The sequence below is a fragment of the Mirounga angustirostris genome, unplaced genomic scaffold (genome assembly GCF_029215605.1).
Source record: "Mirounga angustirostris isolate CCGP_5_RB_7025 unplaced genomic scaffold, mMirAng1.0.hap1 SCAF_1, whole genome shotgun sequence".
Lineage (NCBI taxonomy): Eukaryota > Metazoa > Chordata > Mammalia > Carnivora > Phocidae > Mirounga > Mirounga angustirostris.
This window is the reverse complement of record NW_026991709.1, coordinates 107,588,779-107,612,954: the sequence shown is the minus strand read 5'-3', so window position 1 is coordinate 107,612,954 and position 24,176 is coordinate 107,588,779. Positions and strand designations below refer to the sequence as shown.

At 36.5% G+C, this 24,176-nt stretch overlaps 1 protein-coding gene and 1 long non-coding RNA gene across 7 annotated transcripts in view; one reads left to right on the top strand and one right to left on the bottom strand.

Moving 5' to 3' along the window:
* Positions 1-16,153, bottom strand: part of DHX36 (DEAH-box helicase 36) — a 50,879-nt gene extending 34,726 nt beyond the window's left edge. Inside the window, exons 1-6 of one of the 3 annotated variants that reach the window (XR_010410007.1) lie at positions 15,828-16,146; positions 7,929-8,053; positions 6,969-7,200; positions 4,040-4,078; positions 2,511-2,681; positions 274-353 (exon numbers count right to left, since the gene is read on the bottom strand). Coding sequence is in view for 2 of the 3 variants with exons in the window: in XM_045903510.3 (XP_045759466.1) it covers positions 274-353; positions 2,511-2,681; positions 4,040-4,078; positions 6,969-7,200; positions 7,929-8,053; positions 15,828-16,082 (902 nt within the window). In the remaining variant the exon portion in view is untranslated. Of the gene's footprint in view, positions 1-273; positions 354-2,510; positions 2,682-4,039; positions 4,079-6,968; positions 7,201-7,928; positions 8,054-15,827 lie in introns of all 3 variants that reach the window. The other 2 variants (XM_045903510.3, XM_064586103.1) reach the window with 2 other exon arrangements.
* LOC123863695 (uncharacterized) overlaps positions 16,097-24,176 on the top strand; it is a 117,326-nt gene continuing 109,246 nt past the window's right edge. Inside the window, exons 1-4 of one of the 4 annotated variants that reach the window (XR_010410012.1) lie at positions 16,097-16,370; positions 17,427-17,519; positions 18,812-18,918; positions 22,887-23,465. This is a non-coding gene — a long non-coding RNA (uncharacterized LOC123863695). The other 3 variants (XR_010410010.1, XR_006795617.2, XR_008505051.2) reach the window with 3 other exon arrangements.

The following is a 24,176-nucleotide window of genomic DNA, read 5'->3' as shown; positions in this document are numbered from 1 at the left end:
ACCAACTCCTTTCGCGTGCAGTGATGGTCTACTAATGTACGTCTAGCAAAAAGTTATTTCTCTAGCCACTTCACAATGTAAAGTGCATTTTAAAAAGGCAATCCAAACATGAGTTTGGATTAAAAAAGTGAACTGCAAGCCTTCTATGCTGTCGTTATTTTAAATGTTAATTTTAATAGTAATCAATTACAACAGGGAGCATTTTTCTCTTGAATCTCTAACTTCAAAGTTTCACTAAAATCTACCTGTACACAACAGGTGAACATTCTTTACCTCTGGAGACGAATCTGGTATCCAGTACTGTTACCATTGCCACAAGATTCTGCCCTTTCTGCAGCCACCCTCTCTGCAACCTTTAATCAAAATAAAAGACATTTTCAAAGAAAATATAATTTCCTTTAGGAAAAACATCTGGAACATCCATGAAATCTGGGATTGTTGAAAAATTGTTCATTAGTTTTTCCTGAGTTAAAAAAAGAGAGACAGATTCTAAAATCCCAGGGATCTAAAACTGTGTGTTGTCCCTTAAAATGTGCAGACTCCTTGCTTAAATTTACTTTTCACCTCCTCTTATAAAGCTTTCCAAGGCCAAATTCTCTCTCATTATTTTCAAAGTGCTTTTCTGTAGCATGCTCTTATTCAGTCTACCTTTCTTTTGAATTTTCCATAAGAGTTAAAATCTTAGGGACGCCTGGGTGGCTCAGTCGTTAAGCGCCTACCTTCAGCTCAGGTCATAATCCCAGGGTCCTGAGATTGAGCCCTGCATTGGGCTCCCTGCTTAGCGGGGAGCTGGCTTCTCCCACTCCCCAGCTTGTGTTCCCTCTCTTGCTCTCTCTCTCTCTGTCAAATAAATAAATAATAAATCTTAAAAAAAAAAAAAGTTAAAATCATGGGTCTAAACTTATAAAACCTGTGTGTAATTTGAGGTTAAATACATGTTGATACTTTTTTTCTCCAGTTTTTTGTTTGTTTCTTCTTGGTAGAGACTGGTGTTAATTCCTGGTTCTCGGTTGTGTTCTAAAAGTTATGGCTGCCAAAGGTGAACTTGGAATTGATAAAATGTTATTATAATCCAATACTAAAAGTAACCAACAGTCATCTTGTGACAGAACAGTGATTTATGAGATTAGAAACAGAAAATGGCATAATTAAGAAACAATACTTCAGAAGTAAAACTTTCCAATCAGTACATCCTGTATTCACAGATGTAAGACCATTATTTCACCTTTTATTACTTATTAAATTGCCCATTCAAGTACTAACAGATCTTGGAAAAATAAAAAATAACCTAGTTAGCGTATCTTTCTACTGTCAATATATATGGTAATGCTGTATTAATGAAAATGATATTTTTAACTTACTTAAATCTAGCTCTATAATTGTATTATGACAAAAGTGGTTATTTTTTTGTAATTTTATGTAAGTCCTAGGAATATGATTCTACCAGAAAGATTGTTACTGTACTTTTTTAAACAGTATTTCTCGGAAATCAGTTTAAAATGTATACTATATTTCCTCCAAAATATTGCCATAATTGGTAATGCAGTTCCTAATCACATTCTGTATTACATGACCCAGAGATAATAAATAGCACCATCATATAACTAAGTACAACCATAAATCTTTATAATTGAAATTTACATATAAAATTACATTAACACGGAAATAAATTTACTATACACATCAAACACTGTCAGAAACGCAAACATCTTTAAAGAACATATAACCCATACATTTAACTAGGTCGTCTAACTAAACAAACAAAAATGCTGTTTGCACTAAACATGTACTTAAAACTGTTAACAGGATAAACTTAAAACAATGTCTTAATTTTTTTATGGTAAATTCCCTCTTATTGAATAATTGCATTAAAAAATTTTAAAAATGCAGCTTAAAATACTGCAAGGTTTCCTGCTTTCACCATCAGTGTACTTACTGAAAAAACAGAGAGAACCAAAAAATAATACTGAATGAATTAAGTTGTAAAATTTAAAGCATCTATATGGATGGACATTTTTTGGAACTTATAATCTTATAAAGATTTATCAGCTTTCTATTCTTCTAGTTTTATAATAAAATTTGCCTGGATTTCTAATTTATCTTAAACTCAAACATCTATTATCAGTAAGAGATCATTTGAGCTTTTGGTGTTTACTACCAAATATCTGCTTTCATAACAACATATCCTAAACCTAATTAAGAAATCACTACAAACCTTCAAAATCAGTTTATTTCTAGCAAGACTGGGAGAATGGAAAATAAAAAGTGGGGAATTTTAGGGCGCCTGGGTGGCTCAGTTAGTTAAGCGACTGCCTTCGGCTCAGGTCATGATCCTGGAGTCCCGGGATCGAGTCCCATATCGGGCTCCTTGCTCAGCGGGGGGTCTGCTTCTCCCTCTGACCCTCTCCCCTCTCATGTGCTCTCTCTCTCTCATTCTCTCTCTCAAACAAATAAATAAAATCTTTTAAAAAAAAAAAGTGGGGAATTTTAAAAAGTGAGACATTACTTACTGAAATGGCACTAATTCTTCTTGGCTGAGTACAAACTATCCTGCATGCAGATCCTTTTCCTCTTTCAATGTAGTTATCCAAAATGAACTGAGTAACTTGAGTAGTTTTTCCACATCCAGTTTCACCACTTATTACTGTTACTTGATGGTTATCAATCATATTTACCAATTCCTATTTCAAAATGGAAAATAAGTGAAGGACATGGTGATGAAGTCCAAAAAGGCAGTAATCACAATTCTATCAAACTGAAGGTAATCGCTTTTAACAAACTTATTAATGCTTTTCAAATTTCGTTAAATGCAACGCTGGCAATTTGAGTATCGGATCCACCAGTTTCCAAGAGAAAAGCAGCACCAAATTATAAAAAGAACAAAGCCAGGCACTGTTAAAGAAAAACACACCAACAAGAGACGGCAGGTAAGTTTTATACGTAAGAATGAACATTAATTAAAAAGAATGTTGATGTGTAAGGCTACTGAGTACAAGACAAATCCCAATACCTAAATAACACTAAGGACCTTAAGGACTTATATCACAACTCATACGATATGGCTTTATCTGCAGAACAAGTTTTGTATACTGTTTCAGAGAACAAGAAAGAGTGTAATTTATCTTAAGATTATTTCCTTTCAGATAATTATAAAAAAGTTTTTAAATACCTAAATCAAATTGGTAAACTTCAATTACCTGGAAAACCTATTTGGGAAAGATCTTCTTTTTTAAAAATTATAAACACTAATATTTTTATTAGTAATAGTCACTGTATTAATAAAACCATCCTACTACTTCAAAGAGGTATTAGAGGTTACTTTTATCTACAAAACAGTTTAATTAGAAAACCCACCTTTAAAAATTTTTCCATCTATTCTAACACACTACATATATCAGAACAAGTTCCAAGTCTGAACACTGAAATTATAGCTTGTAAATACAGAGAAGCAGTATAGGATTTATTCATTCAACAAGTATTTACTGGGGTTTGATAGAATGTCAGGCACTGTACCAAGTCAACTAATACATTGTGAACACTCCGTCCTCAAGAACTTAAAATGGCCTAGGAGGGAAAGACACACTGTGGCAGGTGGTAGTTAAGTGCTATGAAAACCAAACCAAAATCAAAACAAAGTGAGGCTGAGAGAACAGAGAAGGACAGGGGACTCTCTTATTCTCTAAGGTGACTGCGTAATAAAGGATAATAAATTAATTAAGGCACTATTTTCAGTAGTGCCTCAATTTTAATTAAAATGTTTGGTCTCAAATTAAGAGCAAGGGTATTTACCCAAACTAACTTATATATAAAAATTCTATTTTTGAAGTTCTAAAGATTTCAATTATAGACAGAAATGAGAAAAGTTACAGAAAATTGTTTCATGACCATTTTTTTCTTTTGGGTCTTCAAAAATTCAGGACTAAAATAAATTTTCACTAATACCCTTTAGGGGAAGGTCCATTTACATTTTCTCTTGATACAGAGATTTAAAAATTGTATTTAAATACTTTGCAAATCAAATAGTGTACATTCATTTTACCTTTTGCATTCCATACGAAGGCAGCTTTTCCCTGAAATGCTGAAAATTAAAAAAACTATTTTGAATTTTCACAAAAGAAATGTAATCAAATTATAATCATATAATCAGAATATATCATAAATATGCTAGAATCCCAAAATATTTTTATTACCTTACAGCTTATGTCAAGTACCAAGGCTTAAAAAAGAATTTTTATAAAAAGAACTAATATACTTAGCAATCCCCTTTATTTTTGAAACACTGAAAAAGAATTCTATTTAACAGAATCTTAAAGTGGCAGTAAAATGAAATCTGATCTGTCATCTAATAGCATTCTCATAATCCCTAAGTTACTTTTACCATTTTTTCTGTTTATTTTACATATTCATCTTAGACTTGTTTTCCATGTCACATTCATTTTCCTACCCGTTGATCCACCATTTACTAATCCATTAGGCACTGGAGCAGATTATTTCTGGGTACTCACTTTTGAGAATAAAACTTAAAACAAGTAATATCTGAAACAGGAAAATCTGGTACTGCCATTAAGAACTGTGATCTTAAGTCAAACTTGGATCCTGAATCCCTCGAAAGTTTTATCTCATAGGGTTGCCACGAAATCTGAACGAAAAACCTTTATAAAAAAGGCAAGTAGCAGCTTCTGACACACAAAAGCTACTCAACAAATTTTTGGTGAATTGCAACTGGAATACTAAAAAGAGGAAATGATTAAGTCCTGTATCTTGTTTGATAATGTATTTCTAATTTTGAAAACTTTTATGTAATCTCAAACCTACACTACATAAAAATGACATACACTTAGAGGAGTGCTATGGTTTACAATGACCTATGTACATGAAAAAACTTCAATGGTATAAAAAAATAAACCACAGTTATTGAAAAGGAGGAAAAAAAACACATAAAATTAGAACTGTCCTAGGTAATCTAGTACATTACTGCCATCATATTTTTCCCTAATTTTTATTTCTTGAAACATCATCCTTATTTTTTGCCTACTTGTCAAAATAGGAGACTGAAAAAAATCCCTTTTTTAATGAGATATAATTGACATATAACATTATATTACTTTCAGGTGTACCAATATAATGATTCAATATCTTTATATACTGTAAAGTGATTATTACCACAGTAAGTCTAGTTAATATTCATCACCACATATTTACCATTTTTTTTCTTTCGGATGAAAACTTTTAAGATCTCTCTAACTTTCAAATATACAATGCAGCATTATTAACTACAGTCATCATGCTTGTTATGGCCAATGAGGTAATTCTCATCAGCACCATAAAAAATGAGACTCAATATGATGACTTAAATAAATTCTAGCAATTTGAAATAACAAGCTGCCACAATTTTCTTAAGTACTTTCTTTTATTATAATATTTAAATTATTTAAAATCACTTAATGATTTCTAAAAGTACTTCATGTACTCAAATATAACCATCTCAATATATAAGTTATATATAAGCTAACCCATTAAACTTGAAACTAGCATTAATCTCTTTTGCTTTTTAAATATGTAAATGCTGATGAAAATAGTTACAACCCAATATTCTTTCTCAAGACAGACAAACCTAATTTCTAATTTCCTAATTTTGGGCTGTAACCCTGAGATAAGAGATAATGAGATTACAAGCTGTCTGAGGACAGGAAATAACTTAGTCTTCAGAAAACACAGCACAATCACAGGCATTTAGCAAGTGGAAAATTAATGTTTATTAAATGAATGATGAACCAAAAAAAAAAAAGGCGTATTATCAAAAAGGATTAAAAAGCTGAGCTCTTAAACACATCTGAATTTTAGACCTGATTCTTTTACTAGCTGTGCAACTGTAGATAGGTCATTTAACCTAAGATTCTTTTTCCTCCTCTTTAACAGACATGTAAACTCTTATACAGGGCTGTTGGGTTAAATGATGTAGGACATGTGAAGTGTCTGCAAGTGTCTAGCTAATGGGAAGATCACTAACGATTTTTATGTCTTGCACATTTCTTCTCCTAACTTCCTTTGAATTAGCTCACTCACTCATCTTCTTTGAGTTCTGTCCTCAATATAAAGCAGATAGTAGCTAACTCTCCTTCTTCCTAAGGCTATAAAAGAAGCTCTTCTCTCAACCACAACATTCTGAAATAATTCAACTTGAAATCTGCCCTCGAATCTTGTTTTCACTAAATAGGCATTAAAGAGCTACAGAATTCCACCCCTGGACAACCTCACCTCACCTGTTCTAATCAGGATATCCAACCTGATCATCAACGACAGTCAATGGATCCTTTCTTTCCTATGAAAGATGTGATATTCTGGCTTTCTCACAAAGGGTAGTACATACGTGCATGTTAAAGGTATGGCCCTCAAAATTTCCTCAGTATTTTCTCTTAAAAGAAATACATGTGAACATTTTATTACATCTATTCTAGAATATCCACAAAACATAAATTTTATGTTTTAACAGGAAGGGACCTTAAAATATCTTGCCTAGGATAGAAAGAACATACTGAAAAACTCAGAATTCCTGCTCTTGTCACAGTCCCATCTTTAAAATACTGAACATAAGCACATAATAAATTCGGGGGATTTAATTTTATCATCTGTAAAAGGAAGGAGTTGGATAAAATGGTCTAGAAACCTTACAATTCCAACCACCTTGTTTCTTACGACATCTCACTAAACTGGCCTAGAAAAGTTAAACTAATTCCTTCTCCTCACTATATAAGCTGCTGTAGATGAGACAGGCTACCTTAGTTTATACTGCAGTGCCATCCCATTCCCACTGCTCTTCTCTAGTATACAAGAATTCCCACAGGGGATGGTCTACTGAAATACCACTGATCTATACCATGTAGTACCTCTAAACATAAATCTATTTTTATCCAATGTGAGAAGAAATGACAAATAAAAACTTTTTCCACATCTTGCTTTTCCATTACCTGCATTTCAATATACCGAAGGTCACTTTTTTTCTTTTGTAAATCTTCCAATAGTTGTTGGTCTAAGGTAACATCTGGTTCATTTTCTTGCAAGAGATATTCAGAATCTCGGTCAATATATTTGTCCCTGATTCTAAATGTTCTCTTTTCTTGACTTATCAATTTCTTTTCCTGGTTCTCAAGTTTCTTCTCTGAGTTGGGTTTGTTCTCAGCAGGAGTTTCAGTACCATATCTATTTTGACAAAATAAAAAAATGATAAAAGGCTAAATGAAGAGCCGCTCAAGCCCTGAAATAAAACAATATGCCATTTATTTCAAAATCACCAGCTTCTATTTTTTCTTAGATCAATTAAGAAAAGATTCTTATAATGAATTCAAGATTTCCCTCCCTGTAAATAGGTATTACCAGATAAGTTATTCCTTGTGATAGTTAAAAAAATTAAAATTCACACAATAGTCATCCCTCCATTGCACTGACCTACAGTATTTTTTTCTGATTTTCCGAGCTTTATTTCACAACTTCATCTTCTCCCTGCTACCCTTTCTGAGTGCTATAAATGGGATGCTACATTACACAGTTCCAGAAAAACCTCTATTAATTTTTCCTCTAAATGATACAGCTCCTGTGATCATCCTAAAACAGCAACAATTCAACTTCTTCCAGATCTCTCCCACAGGAGAATTTTGGAAATACAAAGATGAGTAGGAAAACAATAAATAATAACTTAATAAATCTCATATCCAAATAGACTATTCTTACCATTTGGTTTTCTGTGTAATGCATATATTATTCAACCTCTCACCAAATATGCTCAGTCTACATAAGAAAAAAAAACTTACTTCAAAGTTGAATTTCACTTACTGACGAGTCTAAAGATGTTATTTTTATTATCATTCTTTCCCTAGCCAATGCTATGAAGAAGTGTTACTCTGTCCATTCTGTCAAAGAACATGTTTTACCCGTGATCTTCAGGAGCAAACCAGGAAATCTGTGCTTCTGAGTCTTTACCATTCTTTGCTTGGACTGAATGCAGCAGCTGCACAATCTGTTCTTCTCGCCGTTCATCCATGTGTACTACAGCTCTCTATTTTGTGCAAAGCAAAAAGTATCCTGATCAACATTAGAAAGCATGTGCAAAATTATTTCATAACAACAAAAAGGTAAATACATGTCCAACAAACATATATAAAATTTAAATTACCCCACACTTGCCCTCTAGTCCAATTTCACTTCATAAACCTAATGTTAACATTTTTGCATATAGCCTTCTAAACCTTTTTCTGCTATGCAGCTATAAAATTACCTCTAACATGACTGGCAAAGAAAGTACATTTATGTCCCTTATTAATAAAACTTTGGTTTCTTGTCTTCTACCCTCTCACATACTGATTATTATCAATTTTTCCCTATCTTAAATTTTCAAAGATACTCACAATTAAAGTTATTAAAACGCAAATGTTTGGTTAAAAAAAAAAAAAGCCAAGTTCAAAACTGGAAATATTTTGGTTGCAATGAGCATTTTAAAGTTCTTACACCAAAAGGATGAATATTTGGGGAAGTAAGAAGGCTGAGTCGAGACGGAATAAATAAAATTGATCAACACTCATGCAGATGGTCCAATGTGGCAATTATGCAGTTGCTTCATAGAATGAGGATAAAACAAACCAAAAAAACACCAGAGAAGATAGAAGTTACACCACACACAGTAAAAACAGGAATTTCTAAAACTGGTCTTTTATAGCTGTACATTATAATTAGTTGAATTTAAACCCAGTAGTTAAGACAGGGTAGATTTTTCTATTAGTGTGCAGACAGGAAAGATGATCAAGGTCTTAAATGAAAAAAAGCCAGCTGCAGAAAATATATGCAGCAGGATCTTATTTTCATTATTATTATTAAAGTAGGTTAGTGACTTTACGTTCTACATTTTTGCAGTATTTCTTCCAGATAGATTTCTGACACATGGTAGATGCTGCAATGAAGTTTGTCAAATGGATGAATGGCTGAATTTATCTTTTACAATGAGCATGTGTGACTTTTGTGTTAAAACCATTTTTCTCTTTAAAGAAATACACAAAAAGAATTCCGGAAAACTTCTGCAACTTATTGAAGAGTTTACAAAAAGCATCATTATCATACAATTAGAAGTCCAATATAGTACAACCCTGGCTGATAGGAAAGCCTCACGAAATTACAGGTTGCAGCAAAATCTGCTTACTGACAGATACTAAAGCCCCCCTCATTTTTTTTTTTTTTTAACCTTACAGCATGAAAATCTTTTTAAATGGCTTCTGTATCAGACTAACGTATCTCTTCTTCATAGCATAGGATATACTCCACTAGGACTAGGAGCTTGTACCTGGTTTCTCCTAGATTCTGCCTTACGAATCTTTTTTACCTCTGATGATTTTAATCTGTAATCATCTGTTGTAAAAAAAAACCATTACTGGGAGTACACCAGAACCTGAGAGTGGTCTTGGGACATCCAACACAGAGGATTATTATTAGAACATTTTTGTCCTATACTTTAAATTCTGTAATGCCTTCAGCACTTGTTAACATTTATTGCTCTGTGTACCTACATGAGATAGTTATCAAGTTAAGTTTTTTCCTGGCAGTTAGAATCTACAGTAACACTTTAATGATTACAGACTACACTGGGAAGGAAGCCCCAGGACATAAAGTCATTATCAAGCAAAGTCTTAGTTTTTCCAAACACCTCAAGGGCCCAAAGGCACTGTTTCTTCCATTCACTTTCAAAATAGGAAAGGTAAGATTAAGTACTTTTTATCTGAGGAACAATTTACTTCCAACTGAAATTCACACTAAATCATTACTTCAACCAACCAAAATTTTACATTTTGAAGTTTTTGCCTCTACTAGAAGAACAAAAGTTCTCCTTACCTTGCTGTATGAATTTTAGATATTCACAAAAATCTGGATGAATAAAAAATGAAATAGCCCCTAAAAACATAATTTATACTTTTTAATGAAAACATAATTTATACTTTCTGTAAGTTATTTTTAACAAGGTTCTTCCCATGATGAGGCTCCAGAGGCTCCGGGCAGTGGAGAATTTAAGAGTGCCAAAATTCCAAACCTGGATCTAGCCTTTTTTTTTTTTTTTGGTAGGCTACCTCCTCCTAGCCTTTTAGCTGTTATCACCCTTCACTTTACCTCGCCCTCAGCATGGAGAATCTCAGTCACGTTTTGTGGTTCATGTCTATTTTATCATGGTATTTAATTTATTTTGTTTTTCTCTTTTTTGGACATCTTAAATATTCTTGCTGCTTTGAGTCATAAATCCCTGGCAAAGGAGACCCTCTATGATTTCCAGCAAACTGTCTATGTTTATCAGCTTCTAGTTATCTGCAATTATTTTAAACCAATATCACCTTTCAGTTCACCCTCAACATTTCACACACAGTATTTCACAAAGAAAACAAAAACCAAAGAAAGTCCTCAATTGCCTGCCACCAAACCTAAACCCACCAGTATCAGAATCTTTTTGCTCTCTTCCTTCCTGTTAAAAGGGAAGTGGAGTCCATTTTCCTGCTTAAGGTTACCTTTCACCTCCTCAGGGCTAATCCTTCTATTGAGATTTACCTTCCTTTCCTAAATCTTTCTCTGGTAGTCATTAGCCTGGTGATCAATATTCTGGTTTGCCTCTTTCCAAGTATATGGTAGAACTGCATTTTTCCACCCATGAGTTAAGCATGGACATGTGGCTTACTGGCCAGAGAAATGTGAATGGGAGTCTCAAGAATCAGGGCAATTTACCATATTCCCTCCCACTGCTACCAAAACCTGCTGTTTTCCAGATGGGTGGAGCTCTGTGAGCCAGGAGGACTCTCAACCTAACTCGCAAGCAATGGGTCAGTAATGTGAGTAGAAAGACCAACCTTTGTTGTTATAACCCATTAGGATTTGGGGGCTGTTTACTACTGCAGCATAATTTAGTCTACCCGATATGTTTCTTCTCCACTGACTCCTTACCACCAGTATATGAACAAGAATATAGTCAAATTTCTTTACTTTTTTTTTTTTTTAAGAAAATATTTTTATTTATTTGACAGAGAGAGAGACAGTGAGAAAGGGAACACAAGCAGGGGGAGTGGGAGTGGGAGAAGCAGGCTTCCCACCGAGCAGGGAGCCAGATGCGGGGCTCGATCCCAGGACCCTGGGATCATGACCTGAGCTGAAGGCAGACGCTTAACGACTGAGCCACCCAGGCTCCCTCAATCTCTTTACTTTTAAACAAAAAATCCTCTTTTGAATTCTCCCAACCCAATCAGCTACTGTCCTTTATTCCTCCTCTTCACAGTAAAACTGCTTGAAAGTACTCCACTTCCTCTCTCCTTCGCTAGCCAACCCAATGCCATCTGGCTTTTACCTCCACGCTCCACAGAAAGGGCTCTCATCAAGGTTACCAATGACCCTGTTGCGAAATCCAATAGACATTCTGAGCTCTTACCTTACTTGACCACTCTGTAACATTCACTACTATTGACTACTTTCCCTTCTTTGTATACTCTTTGCTCCCTTAAACACTGCTCCTGGATTCCAAAACAACACCCATTTCATTTTTCCTCTTCTCTGGCTGCTCCTTCCTAGGTAAGAACCTAAGGATCTTCTCTTACTCCATCCCTTAAATTTTCCTTTTATACACTGAACAACCCTAGTGATCCACAAGCTAGCAACACTGACACCATCTGGGAGTCTGTAAGGAAAACAGAATCTCTGGCTCCACTCCAGTCCCACATTTTAACAAGGTACCAGTTGATTCCTAGGCACATCTAAGTTTGAAAACAATGGTCTGAGGTCATATTAGCTTGGCTCCTGAGGTTCTGCAATAGCTTTTCTTCTTGTACCCAGTGTTACCCTCATTATTTTGTAACCTTCCAATTCCTGATGACCCACGGGTCGGACTATGTAATTGTAACCATACCTCTGGTTCCCATTAAAAACCATCCTTTTAGTTAAAAAAAGAAAAAGAAAAAGAAAACAATGGTCTATAGAATTTAGGCTTGCACCCACTCCTCATCTTCTCTGGTCATTTCCTACAATCCACAGAACTATAAACTGCCAGTCTAGACTTCTCTAGGCATCAGATCCACATGGCCTTCTACCTCCCTGAAGTCCTTGCGCTTTTTTTTCATAGATTTTATTTATTTTAGAGAGAGAAAGCGTGCACACACATGGGGGGGGCAGAGAGAGAGAGAAAATCTCAAGCAGACTCTGAGCTCATGACCTGAGCCAAAATCAAGAGTCAGACACTTAAACAACTGAGCCACCCAGGCGGCACCCCGAAATCCTCGCTTTTATGCCCTGTAACAAAATGAAACTCTGTCCTTAAGCTAAGTCCATCATCTTCCTCCATCAAGCCTGTTCCTTACATAATCATAAACATGTCATTTATTAATACTTGCTTTCCCCTTGCCTCCAGATAAAAGCACGTTTGAATCTATCTCCTAAATCACTTTAATCTGTCACTTTCCTCCATCTCCACTCCCAATGTCCTAATTCAAGCTATCATTTCTCACTTTAATTACTGCAAAGGCTACTTAACTGGTCCCTGTCCCAGGACTGCCTCTTTTCAATTCATTCTCTATACTCCTGCCACAATGAATTTAAACACAAATTCAATCATTTCATTTTTTTGCTTCAAATGATTTAATGACTTATAGAAGTTCTTACGGAAGAGTCAATGAATTTCAAGGCCCTGCTTATTTAAAAGCCTAGTCCTAGGCTTTTCAAATTGCTGCTTATAAAGTATCATGACCAGTATTAATTAAAAAAAAAAAAAAGAGCAAAAACAACACACCCAGAGCAATATACAGATAATTAAATATTATTTTATGACATTTTTTGTTCAGTTATACATATGTGTGTACCGGGTGCAAATTAACATATATTCCTTTCTGTGGGAAGTGGTCAACAAGTTTGAAAGCCACCGCTCTACCTTCATCTCACCACACTAAACACACTATGCCCTATTCTTTCAGTTCCTTGAACACATTCCTCTTAACCTCTAAATTGTGGCACATGCTGCTGCCTCTGCCTGAAAATCCCTTTCCAAATCCCCCAATTGCAAACACACACACACACACACACACACACACACTTTGCTATCTTTCAACTTTCAGCTTAAGGGTTACTTCTTCTGGAAAACCTAGAATCTTCTTAGTTTGAGTTAGGTGATAGCCCATATTCTCATTATAATACTTTAACACTGTATTCTATCCCTCTAACAGCCCCTAACACCACCATTTCTGTAAGGCAGTGATTATATTCTATTAACACAGTGCTTAAGGTAATGTCTCAAATGTTTCAGATGCTCAATTAAAAAAAAAAGGAAGTTGAAAGAAAAAGAGCATGTTGTTAGAATGCAGTAACTTGGTAAACACAGGAATTACTTAAAAAGTAATTGAAAGCCAAGGAAATTGACTGGGAAGCAATCACATATGGCTGAAGGTGGTCCAAAAAAAAAAAAAAAAAAAAGGTAGGATAAACCAATCACTGAAAAATGGTCATATTTAGATTGAGAAAATGGAGATGAATTTCAGAGAGAATGGTATGAGACCTGTAATACAAAACAAAAATAGAAGTATATTTACAAAAGCTATAATTACATCATATTGGGGACATGGGCTCAGTACACAGAAGGAAACCTGGTACACTGAAGCTATATTACCAAGATTTCCTGTAAAACACGTTAGGATGCAACTGAAATGTATTCAACTCAGACAGAGGTGATCTGGCTTCCAATCCCAAATGTGAGCTAGAGAATGAGATCATCTAATTTTTGCTTTTGAAAGCACCATGAATGGTTCTACAAAGGATAGACTCAGTGGAAAGCAGGAGTGGAAGTTAGATTTGTTAAGAGGCCAAGAACACTGAACAAAATGGTGGCTTGATCTGTGGGATAACTGCTGTTGAGACAAGTGGTTGGATTTGGGATATACTGAGAAGGCAGAGCAGACAGATGTGCTGAAATGAAAGAAATATCAAAGATAAATCCAGTTTGGGCCTTGCAAGTGAGTAAATGGTAGTAACATTTACTAAAATAAAGTTTGGGGAGGGGGTAGAAATCCAGAGTTCCATTTACAATGATCCATCACACAACTAGCTTCAGATGGAAATAATAACGAACAATTTTTTCTGATTAAACTTTCCATCTGTTTACGTCTTATTTTCCCAACCATTATCATATTTCCCAACATCATATTTCTTCAGATCCCCATGGCAACATGCATAACACCTTGTAGGAAACAGAGGCTAAATAAAATTTAATGAAGAATAACTTTCTAGTTACTGTGTACATCCTTTTATGGCAATCAGCCTATTATTCTTCCAATTTTAAGATGACTTAGATAAGCTACCCTTCATTTAAGAAAAAAGTTTGCTCGGGCGCCTGGGTGGCTCAGTTGGTTAAGCGACTGCCTTCGGCTCAGGTCATAATCCTGTAGTCCCGGGTTCGAGTCCCGCATCGTGCTCCCTGCTCGGCGGGGAGTCTGCTTCTCCCTCTGACCCTCCTCCCTCTCATGCTCTCTGTCTCTCATTCTCTCTCGCAAATAAATAAATAAATAAATAATCTTAAAAAAAAAAAAGTTTGCTCAATGAACAAGTTAATTTTGGGCTGACAAATATATATATATATATATATATATATAAAATATATATATATTAAAATAGAAAAATGTGGTAAGGTGTGAAGATAAATGGATAATGGCCAAAAAACACTTTGATGAAAATGACATGAATAGGGGCGCCTGGGTGGCTCAGTTGGTTAAGCGACTGCCTTCGGCTCAGGTCATGATCCTGGAGTCCCTGGATAGAGTCCCGCATCAGGCTCCCTGCTCGGCAGGGAGTCTGCTTCTCCCTCTGACCCTCCTCCCTCTCATGTGCTCTCTGTCTCTCTCATTCTCTCTGTCTCAAATAAATAAATAAAATCTTTAAAAAAAAAAAAAGAAAATGACATGAATAAAAGAAAAATAAAGAAATAAAAATGATTTGGAAACAGAAGCCTAAATGAAGATTTAATTACATTCTGTATCTCATATGAAGGGTGCTTTTAAAGAAGTTACTAAAAAGATGTCTCAGACTTATAGTAAGAAAAATTCTGTTTTAAAAAAAATATATATTAAAAAAATTAAAGTTCCCACCAAGGGAACTTTAATGTTTCCCTTACTACAGATCGCCAAGATTGAAATCAAATGGGCAATCACCAACCTGAAGAGCCTAAATCAAATCATCTTTTGAAATTTCTTCTATTTCTAGGATCCTAAGTTTCATTCTCAAAGAGGAGCTACTAATCAACAGAACTCTCCCCAGCCCAACATAAAAACAAAACAAAACAAAAACCCTGGGTCTCTGGTTATTTTAATACTAAAAATGAAAGCTAGACTATTCTTCCGAACGACCTACATTCAAAATAGTGCTTGACAGCTTTTATTCTGCGCGAACCTGTTATGAAGAAGGCCGCTGTTTTCTAGCTCTTCAGGCCAAGAATTTTTCTAATAGAAAGGGTAGCCATGGATACTATGACACTGACACCCCAATAAAGTTAATTTCGGATAGGACCTGAACTTAACATCTGTTTTGTTCACAGTTCTCACGTCCTTAAAGCAAAATATACATTCAGCTTGCATAAATCCTAACTGCTTCGGGTCAGATGAGCATGGCTAACGAAAAACGACAAAATATCCGCTACCGGAAATTTTAGCAGAATACCTTTGCACACTTCACACAGCATATGCACCAGTTAAGAAAAAAAAGCAACGAAGAGGTTAGGGGCGGCGGAAGAGTTGGAAAAATGTCCTGTCTCATCCCTCCCCGCTATCGAGGCTCAGATTTACCTCCTGCCTCTCCGCTTCCTTGTTCTTCTGTCCCTGTTTCTTCGCATACCACAAGCCGATTTCGCGGCCTTTCAGGTGCCCGGGATGTCGGCCGCGGCCGCCTCGACCACCTCCTCCGCCACCGCCGCCGCCTCCGGAGCCTCGGTTCCCTCCATGGCCTCCTCCATGGCCCCCCCCATAGCTTCCTCCGTAGCCCCCGCCGGAGCTGCGGGGCCCGCCGTCCCGGCCCCAGTTCTGATGGTAATCGTAGCTCATTGTCCCAGCGGACTACAACTCGTGAGAACCTGCAATCGCTAGAAATGGCGCCCGGGCCCGGAAGCGGGTGCACGTCTCCTTCCGTTTTGCTTCCGGCGCCCAGCGCGAGAGGGAGGGCCGTTTGGGCGTCACAGCAGCTGCTTCCGGTTACGTCACGGGCGGACGACCTCGGTGGTCAGGAAGGTGGCTCAGGTGAAGTCCTCTGTGATGTGCCCTGTTGTCTACCTTTGTACCTGTGGACGGAAAGTGAGCAAGGCCTCGCAGGTTTCCTTTACCTACACCCAACATGTGAGGAAATGGGTTTTGGTTTTTACTTTCTTATTACCCGTAGTGAGGTCCGAAGTTTGCTTCCAATTAGACCCTGGAGAATAGACATCTATTGACACAATAAAAGAACCTGTGGATGGAGGCATTTTCTCCTAAAAGTCTCGAAAGAAATGAGTTCATCATTCTTTTTTTTAGTAGCTACATCTTAAAAACAGCTTGACACCTGTTTCAAATAAGTATAAAACTGTCCCTGCCTCTCTTAAAGGATTGTCATTATTTATTGCCTTTATCCAACATCATAACAAGGAGCATGGCTGCCAAAAATAAAAAAATGCTCTTAGGCAATTTAAATAAAGTCAATTGTGTTCATATGTTCATATGAAGCCATTTATTGTTGATTAACCAGGCCACTTAGTGTCTAGCACAGATGCTTTTGAATAAGTCAAGTGACTGGGCCACACAGGCCTGGATGTTCACCAGAGGACATCTGGTTCATTTACATATTTTAACTGATTTAAAGGTACTGGGGTACTGAACAAGACTAGTGTGGCATCAGCTTTCATTTGCTTACAGTCTTGGAAAGGCAAAAGAAATGGCTGTGCAATGAGGTAAGAAAGGAAAATGTTGCATGCTCTGAAGGGGTCCAGACTACACCTCTGGCATAAAAGTTATTTTGAGCAGAGGCATTTAAGTTCCTGAAATATTTTAACTGCCTAAAAGCAGAGCCTCCCAAAAGAATTCAAAAGAACTCAGTTGTCATAAATCCCTTCCCCTGGGAGAGAAACTGACAAAATTGACTCTTATCACTGGAGACTAGAAATCAGTATCACACTTAAGCAGGAATTGTCACAAGACTATTATATATTCCATCTATTCTCCTAAGAGCCCATTTTTCCTTCCTAGAAATCGTTTTCCCGTGAGTCTGTTTTTCCTCCTCCCCTTCCCCTATTAAGATAGTATATAAGCCCCAAGTTCTAACCTTCTCCCTGAATCACATTTTTATATGAAGTCCCACATGTATGTGATTAAATCTGTCTCTTCTCTTGCTAATCTGTCTTTTGTTGTTTTAATTTTTAGGCCCCCAGGATAAACCTAAGAGAGTAGAGGAAAAGATTTTCTTTCCCAACAGCCATTAAATGTTACAGCAAAATAATTTAATTTTAGAGTCAGGTAAGTGCTTTTTAAAGAATGAGAGGTTAAGCAGTGACTTTTGAGATAAGTAGACTAGCCAGACTAATGGGGAGTCGAGAGATTGTTACAGGTGGAGGGAACAGTATGTGTGAAGAGAGATGATAAAATGTTGGAGAGTGAGGGGTGCCTGGGTGGCTTAGTTGGTTAAGCATCTGCCTTTGGCTCAGGTCATGATCTCAGGATCCTGGGATCGCGTCCCATGTCGGGCTCCCTGCTCAGCGGGGAGTCTGCTTCTCCCTCTCCCTCTGCCTCCCCCTGCTCATGTTCTCTCTCTCATTCTTGCTCTCTCTCTCAAATAAATAAATAAAATCTTTAAAATATATATATTGGAGAGTGAGAGAAGTCTACCCTTAAACTTAAAGACTGTTAAAGAAGACCAAAGAGGTAGAAAGGAGCCTAATCATGGAGGACCTTATATGCCACATAGAGAGCAACAGTAAACTTTAAGTAGGAGAGTGATTATTTTTGGCTGCTTTGAAAAGAAAGGAATGGAGGAGGCAAGAGTGGATATGGAGAGGCTAGTTAAAAGGCTAGTTAAAATGGTTTAGGGGAGGCAAGATGGAATATGGAAAGGACTGGAATTAAGAGATATTAGGAGATAAAAAAATGTCAGATTTGATGATTCACTGGTTGTGGACAATTAGAGGAAAGGGTCAGATAACTCTTGAGTTTAAGATTTGAATAACTGCCAAATAAAGAGATACCGTATCCTGAGATGAAGAACACAGGATGAGGAGAATTTTTTTTTTTTTTTTTTTTGACTGAGGGAAGGGTCGAGTTAATGCATTTAAATAATACATGTGGAGTTTGAGGAGCCCATAAAACATACAAATTGAGATGTCTAGAAAGTGGTTGGTTACATCAGTTAAAAACACAGAGAGAGCAGACTGAGATATATTTTGGTAGTCCTTGGCAAATATGATTAAGACTATAGGAATGAATAGTTACAATAAATGTATTGGAATTCATTGGGCATACCTGCTATGACAAGTATGTGAATTATTCAGTAGGTAAGATTGGGTAGGCATATTGGGGATGGTCAGGGCAAAATTCGAAGGAAATAGTGTGGATTGTTAGGTGAGAGAGTTTATGAACTGAATGGGTCTCCTCAAAATTTATATGTTGAAGACCTAACCCCCAGGATAGCTGCATTTGGAGATGGGGCCTCTAAGGAAACAAATAAATGAGGTCATGAAGTTGGGGCTCTAATCTTATAGGATTAGTGTCCTTTTAAGAAAAGATACCAGAGAGCTCATTCTCTCTTTCCTCAGAGGAAAGGCCATGTGTGGACAAAGAAGCTGTCCACAAGCCAGGAAGGTGCTTTCACCAGGAACCAAATCTGCCAGCACTTTGATCTTGGACTTCAGCCTCCAGAACTGTGAGAAATAAATTTCTGTTGTTTAAGTCAGAATAATACCATAAATATGTGGCACTTATTTATTTATAAATGGTGTTTATTAAACCAATAAAGTGGTTTAATACCACTGAAACCTGTGGTGTTTTATTAAGGCAGCCTGAACATACTAATAGAGTAATAAGACTAATAGAGAGTAAGTGGGGAAGAAAACTAGCATTTATTTGTTGCCTAACATTTGCTAAGTACTGGGCTAGGCAGTTCACATTTGTGGTCAGCAGAATAATGACCCCCATAGATGTCCACATCCTAGTCCCTAGAACTGTGAATATGTTAAATTACATGGCCAAGGGAAATTAAGGTTGTTAATCAGCTGACCTTAAAAATGGGGAGATTTTCCTAGATTATTTGGATGAGCTCTATATAATTAAAAGCATCCTTCAAAGTGGAAGAAAGAGGCAGAAGAGAATTTCATCATGATGTGATTTGAGGACTCAGGCAACTGCTACTGGCTTTGAAGATGGAGGAAGGGGGTCTCAAGTTATGGAGTGCAGGCAACATCTAGTGCTGGACAAGGAAATGGATTTCCCCTTAAAGCTTCCAGAAAGGAACACACACTACCTACCCCTAGATTTTAGCCTAGTGAGGACTGCATCTGTAGCATCTATGCTACAGAATTGTAGGGTACTACATTTGTGTTAAAATTAAGACTCTGAGTTTCTGATAATTTGTTATGGCAGCAATAGAAAAGTAATACGATATTCCATATTTCACATATTCCTTATGACAACCCCAGAGAGAGGTAGTGCTATCTCTATTTCCTGATAAATTCTATTATTTCTCTTCACCTCATGTTTGTTAATCCTAAGCAGAATCTTAGTTATCAATAACTAAACAATAAAATTACAAATTTTTCCTGACTTCTTTAGTATGAAGTAATATGATATTGCTTGAGGCTATTGCTTTAGGCAGACACTTCAGAACAAATGTCACTGTAGTAAAAATCTGTGCAAAAGGAAGATTTTTAAGGAAAGACCACAAAGATATTAGTGGGAAGAAAAGTATCAACTGGTACTTTGGGTTTTGTTTTGTTTTCCTGCTTTGCTTGAAATCAGCAAGAATTCTTAGGTTACCTAATGCCAGAAGACAAAAGGAGTGACTGGCCCATTATAACTGCCATTGTTACTCTTGCGGATTCTCTGCTTTGTCCTGTGCTCTGGGCAGGCTAAAAAGATGTCTTTCTTACATGTGCTCTCCACTGATCATGGGCTGGGCACAGTGCAAAACCACTGATTTCAAACCCACAGCGTTTGGTATCTAGGCCCACAGGCATGGGCGTCCCAGTCTGGCCACTTCTGAAATGCAGCAAGGGTGAGCTATAAAGACCACACCACTACGGGAAATGACCACAGTTTTCCCAGTGTTAAGGAATTTCTTCTTCTCCATTTTCTTTACCCCAACCCTGTGCAACAACTCTAACATAATTTTTCATGCATCTCCTGTTCCTGAGGGTCTGAGTGGGAATTTTTTTAGTGTTCCTCTTGGAAAATGGAATCCTTAATGGACTCTTACCTCTTCTTGGTGGTGGGGAGAAGGCATGCTGATAAGAGTAATCCTAGATATATAGGGATCTGGCTGTTTTGGGGTAGGGTAGGGGACATGGAGAAAATGGCTCTTTTCAAATCAAGAAAAACACAGGAGAATTATTAAATAGCTCAATAGAGTATCTTGTCACATAAAATTTTGGAACTCAAATTGGGAAAATTTTAGTTACATTGAAAGAGAATTTGTGGAGAACATTTCCTGACTATAATGGTTATAGTAAAATTATAAATTTACTTAAAATACAACTCAGGTGGACCAAGAAAATGTAAGGTTTCATCATTATCATCATCATTATTTATTACTGATCTAATGTCTAAATTCCCTTCTTGCTAGGCAACGATAGTGGAAACATCTTAAAATTGCTAGCTAATTTTCCTTATTTCAGGTAACTATGGAATTCTTCTATTAGGCTTTTTTCTCTCTTTCTTCCCCCTCTCTTAATGGGAAAACTTAATAGCTGGGGGCTGGAATCATTTGGAGACCTCTTCATTGAGAGAGGTGGCCATCGACCCTGGATTTTGCCTGGAACTGTAGCTGGCTATGGGCTGGAACACTTACGTATAGCCTCTCCATTTAGTTTCTCTGTGTGGCCTAGTTTTAGCCTCCTCACAGTATGGCAGCCTGGTTCCAAGAGCAATTGTCACAGAACAAGGTGGAAGTACCTGACATTTTTAGTAACTAGCCTCAGAAGTCACATAGCAACTAGTTACTAGTTGAGATGGTAATAGATGTCTACCCAGGGAAGGGCAGTTAGGCCTCACCACACTATGGGAGGGCAAATTATAAGAGGAGCATGTGGGATGGGAGATATTGAGTCCATCTTCAGAATATACAATCAGCTATAAGTGCTATCCTTTTCAAACCATGTGATAGTTTTGACAGTTTTACAGATTTATCAGGTTGTATCACAGACACATCTGCCGCTATCCATATGACAACTAGAAGTAGGAAAAAAGAATGATAATACTGTAATAAATACTGATATTTATTGAGTGCTTATTATATGTCAGGTACTATGAAGAGGCATATTTTTTTCTCTATTTTATTACAGTTAGGGTAAGAAAGTCAAGGGATGGAAGGACTAAAAAGAATGAGACCTCCCCAAGGCAAGGATCCCACTGTCACTGATATATTTCATGAGAAATAATGTAGTTGTATGAAAATTAGAAAAAACTAAGTGTCTGCAGCATTATTGATTCCTCCTTGCTTTAAAAGCTTCCATTTTCAGTCACTGAAACCTCACTTATCTATTTATCAGAGACACTTTTGAAATACTAAATCAACATATTTTCAGTCCTCTCCCCTATAAGTCATGTTCCCCAGTAGACATTTCACAATTATAACTCCAGAGAGGGGAGAGTGTGAAGTCTGCCTTAAGAAAGATGATATGAAGGAATGAAAATCCCTGATACATAGGAAGTAAAAAAAGAAGGAAGTCTTACTATTGTAAGAGAATATGGGTGGGTGGTGGAAAGGAAGAAAAGATGTGTTTAAATTTTGACCTCCCTCCTTCATCTCAGCCTTCAACACATTTCCTGCTTACACCATATTTTGAATTTTTTTTTAAATCTCTGGTTATAGTTTTTAGTATATCCAGTGTTTGTGCTAAAGAGAAAAAATTAATTATTGAATCCCTGCATTCCCCTGGAATTCTGGGAGATTTGTCATTATCTCAAGTTGATCTGTCCTCCTTTATGCCAATTTTGTCAGCTCCTATCACCAGTTTCCTTGCTTCTCTGACTTTTACGGAATCTTTTAGACAAGTCAGGATTTTGTCCTGGTCTTCATTCTAAAATTGATAAACACTGAGGTATCTTGATCTTCTAAGAACATTAAACCTGTGTTCTACCTAGATCCATCAAGGGTATTCTTCTTGAAGAAGAGAATCATATCGTCATCATAGTAGGGTTTCCATATAACACAGAGAAGTTGCAGATCCTTAACCTTTTTTTAGTATTTTAAAATTTTATAAATAATAGTATGACTAAAAGTTTTTACAGATAATCTTATCTGCCTGGGCTCTCCTCATCCCTAATCTTTTAACATCCACTCAAGAATAACTGAGCTCTAGAGAGTGTAAGTGTAGGTCAAACAGTGGTAGAGTCAGAATCAGAATCAGAGGTTGAAACTAAACCTTCTGATTCCTAGCCCAATGCTCTTTCCACTGTATAGCCAAGATAGTTACACACTTGAAAGGTTATAGATTGTGGATATGTCAGTTAGAGTCTCTATAGAAAATAGATAGCAATCTTAAAACAAAGTATTCAGAGAACATTTGTATATATACATGTTAAAGTATGTATACAAGTACAAAAGATCTTTTAAAGGGACTGTAAATGATTTCATTAAGCTGGAGTTAGTAGCAACAGAGATGTTACTATTTCTAGGCCCAAGGTGAATGAAGAAATGGAATGAGTACCAGCATCCTGAAAGAAAATGGCACAGAGTCAGCTTTCTGTAAGAAGCAATGACTGCTGAAAAAGGGTAAGATCCAGTCCAAGGTGATTTTTCAGGGAAAGAGGAATAAATATCCTGACCTCATTTTCTTCTTTGTCTCTGATCTCTTGCTGGAAGTCCGCATTGGCCAAACCCAGTGGGAAGCAGAGAGCATTTGCTTCTGCCTGTTTACATGGTTGGTGCAAGTCAATCACTTGGTGCGGAGAGTAGGATGGAGAAGAGTAGAGAAATTTGCAGTAGAAAAGTTAACATAACCAGTATCCAGAGCATACTTTGATGCTTTTAGTTGCAGTGAACTGTAAATATTTCAATAAGAGGCAGAGATCAATCAGAGAATTTTCTGTCCCTTTATTCTCTATCAAATGCAGATATTATCTGTTTTCAGCCTCCTCTTTGAATTTAATTGTCCAAACATTCAGTAGCTCCAGAGGCACTGCTTTCTTTGTGATTTAGGGTATTTTACAGTTAGGAGTAGGAGTGGGGGTGTCCTCACCTTTAAGCTAAGTTTCTGAAGCCATGACATACTTGTCCTCCTTTTAGTACCTTCTTTCAGGATAGATCTTGATGATATCCAATCATAATTTTCTTATTTCACTCAAAATACTGAAAGAGAATTTTTTTAATTCTCTATTAACTTAATTTTTAATTAATTAATTAACTAATTCTCTAAGTTAAAGCAGATGCTATTAATTGTTATGTCAGAAAAACAATTGTGAATTGGGACTATCCCAGGCAAACCAGACATTTTGTCATCCTATGAATTATTGTCACTGTCTGCTAATTCCATCTGTTTCTCATGAAAAGAAAAAAAAAAAGAAAAAAAATGGATTCTAGGATCCATGTTAAAGATCTTCTCGTCTTGCATAACATAGTTTCCCTTGAAAACTACATAATCTCATAATTGGATTTTTCTCTGTCTAATGTAACAGACAATCTGGGAATTTAGGAAAAAAATATTATGAGTGAGTACTGAGAAAAAAATTTGTAATCAATGGATTTTCTTCTAAATAATGAAAATACAACATCTTAAGGCTTCTATTAAGCAAGTAGTTATGTATCTTTACTACTGTAACCAGGTGACCATGGATTTGTCCAAATCCTAATTTTTTTGACCCTCACATTTTAAAGCTTCTGGGAATTGTATTCCCGCCAAGTGGTGGAAACTAAAATTTGCTTCAGAGATATATTTTTTTTTCTGGGAAAATTACTCAGTGAGACTA